Source organism: Aulonocara stuartgranti (assembly GCF_965226115.1).
Source record: "Aulonocara stuartgranti genome assembly, chromosome: 18".
Classification (NCBI taxonomy): domain Eukaryota; kingdom Metazoa; phylum Chordata; class Actinopteri; order Cichliformes; family Cichlidae; genus Aulonocara; species Aulonocara stuartgranti.
In genome coordinates, this window is record NC_138954.1 from 4939438 (window position 1) to 4948152 (window position 8715).

Genomic DNA, 8715 nt, shown 5'->3' on the forward strand with positions numbered 1-8715 from the left:
TTTGAGTCCATAAAAAAAGATTCATTCTTATATCTAGAGGAAGATTTTTTTTTTCAATAAATATTAATGTTAGCCCGCGACTTTGTTCCAGTTTTGAATTTTGGCCCACTGTGTATTTGAGTTTGACACCCCTGATTTAGAGGCTGAGTCGGAATTATCTTCAGCAGACCTTGTAAATAGTTGTGCAGCTGTTATTTCTGATCTAAAGGCAGCAGGTGTAGGCCAAAGTGTAGTGAATTCTGTAGTGAATTCCATGGAAGAGATTGTTCAAGATATCCAACAACATGCTAAAGAAACAGTCATTAAGCATGTATTTAGTAATGAAAGAGAAACAGAAATGTGCAAGAAAGTTGAAGCATGTTTTGATGAGTTAGAGAATCCTTTCTCAGTTCTTAATTCTGAGTACAAGAGGTCAAAATATTTATCAGACAAGTGGGAAACTGTAGAACCAGTTGAATGTGTAATTGGCTCAAGATTTGACACAAGGCGAAATAAAAAGACTGGAACATATGATCAGGCAGTTGTTCAAGATAAATTCATGTATGTTCCAGTTTTATCAACATTGGAATCAATATTTAAGAGTCAGCATGTTGGAGAAATGTTGAAAAAATCAGACACTTGTGATTCAAGACGCAGAGATATTTGTGATGGATCTCTATTGAAGACACGCCCTCTTTTTTTCAACAGAAAAGCACACAGTTCAGATCCAAATGTTCTATGATGACTTTGAGGTTGCAAATCCTCTTGGTTCCAAGCGAGGTATTCACAAGTTGGGTGCAGTATATTTTACCTTAAGAAACTTCTCTCCCAAATGGAATTCTTTTTTGGCCAACATACACCTTTGTGCCTTATTTCATGCACAAGATCTGAAACGTTATGGTTTTAGTGAAATTCTTGTTCCTATTGTTCGAGACATTAAAGTGTTAGAGAGCGATGGTATTGAGATTCCACTATTCGGTGGTTATGTTCGTGGTAGTGTGGTACAGGTCACTGGTGATAATTTAGGCTTACATAGCTTGTTTGGTCTGGTGGAGTCTTTCAGTGCAAGGTACTGTTGCAGGTTTTGTTTAGCTGATAAAGATGACTTTCAAACAGAATTCTCTGAAGATTTCCCCAAAATAGTGTTGCGCACCAAAGACAACCACACTGCTCACTGTCAGGAAATGTCTAATAATCCATTGCTTCCTTATGTTTTTGGTGTAAAGAGTTCATGCTTATTGAATTCACTGACATATTTTCACACAACTGAGAACTTCTCAGTTGATGTGATGCATGATGTTTTGGAAGGAGTGGCCCAGTACAAACTGAAGTTATTGTTTTTGTATTTAAAAGAACAACATCTTACATTGGGAGAAGTGAATTTGAGAATACAAAGTTTTGATTATGGATTCATGGAGAAAAACAATAGGCCAGTAGCTGTGAATTTAGGTGGAGAGTCTAATGATCTGGGACTGAATGCTATTCAGACATGGTGCTTACTGAGGAATGTTCCCCTCATGTTTGGAGATTTGGTAACCTCTACTGACCAACATCGGGGCCTACTACTTTTATTACTACAGATAGTTAACATTGTATTTTCTCCTATGTTATCTCAAGGTATGTGTGTATATTTAAAACATTTGATTGTGGAACACCACAAACTGTTCAAGATGTTGTATCCCCAGAAAAAACTTTTACCAAAGCACCATTTTCTTATCCATTATCCTCGCTGCATCCAAAAAATAGGGCCTGTACTTCATAGTTGGTGCATGCGCTATGAAGGTAAGCACAATTTTTTCAAGAAACTGCTCAAATCATTCAAAAATATCACCAAAACGCTGGCCAAAAAAACACCAGAATTATATGGCATACATTTGGCAATCTTCAACAACCTTTAGTCGGTTAGACATTGGTCCAGGAAAAATGGTGTCTTTAGATATGGTAAAAGGAGGTTCTGGAATTGCAATAGCAATGCAACTGCCCAATAGAGTTCAAGTTATGAAAGTGAACTGGGCTAAACAGAATGGTATTGTTTACCGCCCGCATTTGGTTATTTGTGGCAAAGTAGTGTCTGAAATGCCTGTGTTTTACCAGATTGAGTCAGTTCTGATAATACATGAGAAACTGGTACTTCTCATTTTGCCATTATGTACAGTAGCCTTTCAAGAACATTTCCATGCTTATGAGTTGACCAGGACAAAGCAAGATTTAGTTGTCTTTCATGTTGACAGCCTGCATTATCCCAGGCCTTTTGACATACAATTGTCGTATGGAGTGAATGACAACTGTCATTACTTACTGTCATTTGTAAGAGTTTGTTATGCTAATAAATGCTGTTACTGTAACCTGTATGTTTGTAGTTATTTTCATAATATAGGATAGATCACAGCCATTTAGAAATATAGCATCATATGATAAATATGAAAAAATAATGAAAATGAAATATTATTACACATTAGAGTGAACTTGGACTAAAAATAACTCTATAAAGTGAAATCATATTACTCTAAACAGTGTGAATAACCCTCAGTGTTAAATATTTTTACACATTTTGTTGTTAATTTTGACACTAAACTGAGTAGAATTAACACTAAAAAGTTAACACTGGCCATAGAGTAAATTTTACCCTAATTTTGAGTGGGACCAAATGTTATCTGAAACAGAGTTAAAATCAACTCTCTAAGTGTAAAATTGACAGTTTTTTACTGTGTGGCCTCATATCAAATGTGAAGGCAGAATGAGTCTACGTTTGACGTTTGTTTATATCTAATCTTCCTTTTCAAACATTTAAACAGCAGCGAGTCTGCAGCTGAGGGAACACAAACTCAAATTGTCGGAACAGGTTTGCTCGTTTCTTGGATTCATTTGGTGATTTATTAAATGTATAACTGTTATTCTAATCTGCTGCTGGGTCTCTTACACTTTTCTTTATGCTGTATATTTTCACGTCTCTGGAATAGTTGGCAGTTAGTCAGCTGGGAAACTCTGCATATCGTGGATATGCTGACCTCGCTCCGTGGTGTACAGGGCCGTTTACCCTCATGATTAATATTCACAATAAAAATATTAGCCGAACATCATGAAGTCTGTATGTGTTTCATAGTGTCGAACAACCTTTGTACAGTTAAAGCCAGCAGTTACTACATGACAGAAACACCAACGTTATCTCTTTTATGCGTTTATACACAGGTCACGCTGATTACTGAACAAAAACCCAAAGATCAGATGTTAAACAGATTTATTTGCTCTCTCTCCTCCTTAAACATGTTTTTAATGTTAGTTATAATTCAGAATTGGCGACTGAAACACGTAGGACACATAAGAACATCAGGAAATAAAACACCGATAAATATAACCTCAGTAAAAGAAGTCAGCGGGGGTTACTACAGCTGTGTACCGGGGCCTGCGCTTTGTCGGTGGGATTGCTTGCGAGGCGAGCGGGTCTATCCCACGCTTTGCCGTGAGACTGGGCAGACGTCTCCGAAATCATCGAAGCACTTTTGCAAAGAGGCTGTATCTTGACAAACCGACCAGACACATGAAGATTAAACCACTACATACTCGGCTAAAAAAATATTAAAACGGTATTTGGTGACACACAAACAGGGTTTTTCAAAGTTCAGTTCTGTTAGCTTCCACATGCCGGTTGTTGTGTGCTAGAAACAATGGCCACCAGGCCTAAGCAATGGTTTTGACTTGATCAGCGTTAACCCCGCCCCCTGAGTTTGATGGGTGAGGCTGACAGATAAAATTATTTCAAGATGAGAGCCAGGCGCCAGGACTGCCAAAATGAAATAAATAAATATATCATTAAATAATTAATTAAATGTGTCAATAATTAATTAATTAAATGTGTGTTGGCCCTGCGACAGACTGGCGACCTGTCCAGGGTGTACCCCGCCTCTCGCCCTATGACAGCTGGGATAGGCTCCAGCGCCCCCCGCGACCCTGAAAAGGATAAGCGGAAGCGAATGGATGGATGGAATAATTAATTAAAATGTGAAATACATAAATAATTAATTAAACGTGTCAATAATTAATTAATTACATGTGTCATAACTATTTATTTAATTAATTAATTCCAATTTTAATTAATTATTGCCACATTTAATTCATTATTTAATGGTGTATTTAATTAATTCATTATGGCAGTCCTGGCGCTCCATAGGCACCAGCGCCAGAGGTGAGGTTGAATACAAAGACTGTCCTCTGGACACCGTATAACATGCCCGATCCCAAGGCCCTATATGTATGTGTTATGAGAGTGTGAGTAATGTGGATGTCTAGGTTGTGGAATAAAATCAGTCTGCTGATAAAACAGTGAGCACAGTGAGAAGATCTTCACTGAGCTGATCCATCTCATCTCATAAAATTGAGGCACAGGTGACCAGGAGGGGACAGAGGGGGAACGACCTTTTATTGCTTTTTTCTACAACAATTTCTTAGTTCAGCTGCAGTATTTGATATCCTGTAATGACTAAAATGATAATTTAAACAAATTTACATAAAAAGATTGTCTTTTAAATGTTAAGGTTATTTAACAACTTTAAAGGCTGAGCAGTGCTATTTTTAAATGAAAAACTCACAGGCTCACATGTTCCAGGATTGAATTAGTGTCTGATAACCCTCCCTCTTCCTGCTCTCTAACTCAGCACCTCCTCTCTGTCCACATGTTCCCTTGTTCCCTCCCCTTCTGATCTGCAGTTTGAAGATGGGTGCAACCAACATGTGGTGACGTATAAGAGCTGACAGATCCCATTCGCTACAGAAACCTATGTTGTTTAGATCAGAGCAGTTTCAGTTCTGAGGAAGTGAAACTCACACAGTCACTGACACTGTTGGGTGAAATGGCGCAGAAAAGTGTTCAGCTGGATCGAGAAACCTTCTCTTGTTCGATCTGTTTGGATCTACTGAAGAATCCGGTGACTCTTCCCTGTGGACACAGCTACTGCATGAAGTGTATTGAAAGCTTCTGGGATGAAGAGGAAAAGAAGAAAATCTACAGCTGCCCTCAGTGCAGACAGACTTTCACAGCGAGGCCTGTCCTGGTGAAAAACACCATGTTAGCAGTTTTAGTGGAGGAGCTGAAGAAGACTGGACTCCAAGCTGCTCCTGCTGATCACTGCTATGCTGGACCTGAAGATGTGGCCTGTGATGTCTGCACTGGAAGAAAAATGAAAGCCTTCAAGTCCTGTTTATTCTGTCTGGCATCTTACTGTGAGAAACACCTTCAGACTCATAATATTGTTGCAGTTTCATTAAAGAAACACAAGCTGGTGGAGCCCTCCAAGAAGCTCCAGGAGAACATCTGCTCTCGTCATGATGAGGTGATGAAGATGTTCTGCCGTACTGATCAGCAGAGTATCTGTTATCTCTGCCCTGTGGATGAACATAAAGGCCACGACACAGTCTCAGCTGCAGCAGAAAGGACTGAGAGGCAGAGAGAGCTGGAGGTGAGTCGACAAAACATCCAGCAGAGAATCCAGGACAGAGAGAAAGATGTGAAGCTGCTTCAACAGGAGGTGGAGGCCATCAATCAGTCTGCTGATCAAACAGTGGAGCACAGTGAGAAGATCTTCACTGAGCTGATCCATCTCATCCAGAAAAGAAGCTCTGATGTGAAGCAGCAGATCAGATCCCAGCAGGAAACTGAAGTGAGTCGAGTCAAAGAGCTTCAGGAGAAGCTGGAGCAGGAGATCACTGAGCTGAAGAGGAAAGATGCTGAGCTGAAGCAGCTCTCACACACAGAGGATCACATCCAGTTTCTACACAACTACCCCTCACTGTCAGCACTCAGTGAGTCTACAGACTCATCCAGCATCAATATCCGTCCTCTGAGCTACTTTGAGGATGTGACAGCAGCTGTGTCAGAGGTCAGAGATAAACTACAGGACATTCTGAGAGAGGAACGGACAAACATCTCACTGACAGTCACTGAAGTGGATGTTTTACTGTCACAACCAGAGCCAAAGACCAGAGCTGGATTCTTAAAATATTCATGTGAAATCACACTGGATCCAAACACAGCAAACACATGGCTGTTATTATCAGAGGGGAACAGAAAAGCAACATTAATGAATCAACAACAGTCTTATTCTGATCATCCAGACAGATTCACTAACAGGTTGCAGGTCCTGAGTAGAGAGAGTCTGACTGGACGTTGTTACTGGGAGGTGGAGTGGAGAGGGAGAGTTGATGTAGCAGTCGCATACAAGAATATCAGCAGAAAAGGAGGTGAATGTGGATTTGGACATAATGACAAATCTTGGTCATTAGATTGTACCAACAACAGATATATATTTTGGTACAACAACATTGAAATTCCTGTCTCAGGTCCTCGTTCCTCCAGAGTAGGAGTGTACCTGGATCACAGAGCAGGTATTTTGTCCTTCTACAGCGTCTCTGAAACCATGACTCTCCTCCACAGAGTCCAGACCACATTCACTCAGCCGCTCTATGCTGGACTGAGGCTTTACTATGGTTATGGAGCCACTGCTGAGTTGATTAAAGTGAAATAGACTGAAGTCTTTCATATTGTTGTAAGTTTAAATCTGTATTTTAGTTCCCTTTTAGTTTCTCTCCATCATTATTGTGGTATTTATGTGCTGCACATAAATCAGATGTCAGTCAAACATTATGGGCAGTACCTCGACATCTTCAACATGTTGTCTTGATGTTTTTACGTTTTATAGGTGGAGCTCTTTCCTGTGTCTGTTCAGCCATGGAGACTATCAATGCTTATGGATATTTTTATTTGAAAAATTTCTCCACATGACAACATAAACTTCTCTATCTTCTAAATGTTTACTGAATATTTTTCTTAGGTATTTGTATGTTGTTGTTTCTCTTCACTGATCTTAACAGAGAAGTCTACAGACCTTCCTTTATCACACAGATTTTATTCTCATTTGTACATTTATAAAGAAAACAATTAATTACAGAGCAATAAGAAATTTTAAGAAAGTGCACTATATCATAATTTATAGTAAAGTGTATTAAAGCATCGTTAGTTAGTCACTTATTTAGTTTGGAGCTGTATCATCTGACACTGTAGAAACATTTCCTCCAGCTTCAGCACAGAATGTTAAAAACAGAACTATTAATGAGAACAAACAGTAGGAACACAGTATCAGCAAACATCATGGCTTAAAATGGAGAGTAAAAATCTAAAAAGAAATAAACAAATTAGTAAAAAGGATTTCCTGTTGACATGTTATTGGTCCTATCTTGTCTGCAGCACCTCCAGGATGCTTCTTATATGTTTCTGGTTATTTTTGCACCAATTTTAGTTTTTGTCAGTAGGAAGTTCAAGTTCAACTCAGTGTGTTTGTTTGTTTTTTTCAAACTGATACCTGACCTTGAACACCAAACATCTGTCAATAAAGCAATGATATAAAATGCTTATATTAGTACTGAAAAACTGCATATCCACTTTACAAATATAAATAATGATATAAATCCACAGCTGAACTGGAGGAGCAGCTGATCTAGTTCACTCATGTGTTTCTGGACTAAGAGTTGGAGCAAATACCTTATGATTCAGTGATGTTTGTTTTTGTTAAATATTTTGTAGATCCAAGAGTGAGTTTGACTCATGATGATGATGTTCCGAATGAAACAAAGTTGGTCACAAATTCTTCAAAGCTGTTTATTAAGAATATATTCACTTGGACTCATGAGACAGGCTTGTGATCCAAGGGAGCCATCAACTGGACAATTACTGACATGACAACAAAAAAGCTAAGTACAGAGGGGGGAACAGAGGTGAAAATACTTGCTTTAAAGGATTGTAATGTTTCCTTTTAAAATAAGTCTCTAAGGTCAGACAAAGGGACAGAAACTCATAGCTTTCTACCAGCCCAATGACAAAACTATAAGTTGTTTTTTAACATCTACTTTTTCATCTATTTGGCAGTCACAGTGAAAAGTATAAACATTGGCACGCTTTGTCTTGTGATTCTGCTGTTCGTAAAAAATGACCATGCGCAAAGTACCAGACTTTAAGGCTTTGACTTGATGCCAATGGCCTGAGGAGGACAGTATTACCCTTGGACATGTGTAGTCTGCCGTCTACTCAATAGAAGAAGAAGAAGCGCGGAAATGGCACAACTGTCTTCAGTTTCTGGGAGAGTTTAACAATGAGAGACTGATGATGCAGAAGAAATCTCCGTGGTTAAAAACATTAAAAACAGTCGTCCAGGATGATGAGATCCGCCACTGGCTCAGACTGCTGTATATCAGCCGGAGACCCGAGATGAAGTCACGCAGCAGGTATGTAAAACTGTGATGTTCTCAATGAACTAACACAGGAACGATCTGAGCTCAGTCTGTAAGCTAACAGGCTAAAATCAGAGAGCAGCTAATCAAACAAGTGCGTCCGTTTTTTTTAAAGGTCAACTTTTAACAATAGACTTTCATGAGACACATCAAAACCAAACAGGGAGGGAAAGCTTCGGTTTTCTGCACTGTGCCACAGTTCGCTGTCTGCTTCGGTTCACGACGCCTCACTCCGGGGCTACAGACAGTTCTCTGCCGCCTGTGGTGCTCCTCACCTCCGTCTGCACCCACAGACTTCCCGAGGTGGAGGCAGGCCGGCAGGGACTTTGAGAGATGGGCTTTACTTTTAAAAATAGCCCTTAATCAGGGTCTAACTCACTAAAAGATGGCCACATGTCTCTCTCCAACTTAATCTCTTTCTTTTAAGTAATTGTTTTTCATTGAAATGAAATTAATTGT

At 39.3% G+C, this 8715-nt stretch overlaps 1 protein-coding gene across 1 annotated transcript; it reads left to right on the forward strand.

Moving 5' to 3' along the window:
- Positions 1-4505: 4505 nt before the first annotated feature.
- On the forward strand, positions 4506-7584 carry LOC309694515 (tripartite motif-containing protein 16-like). The gene has a single exon (XM_082514662.1). It carries the CDS (start codon positions 4827-4829, stop codon positions 6495-6497), a length of 1671 nt encoding a protein of 556 aa, XP_082370788.1. The 5' UTR covers positions 4506-4826; the 3' UTR covers positions 6498-7584.
- Positions 7585-8715: the final 1131 nt, after the last annotated feature.

Bases quoted from the DNA above. Each gene is read 5' to 3' on its own strand.
- LOC309694515 (XM_082514662.1), top strand. From the start codon at position 4,827: ATGGCGCAGAAAAGTGTTCAGCTGGATCGAGAAACCTTCTCTTGTTCG.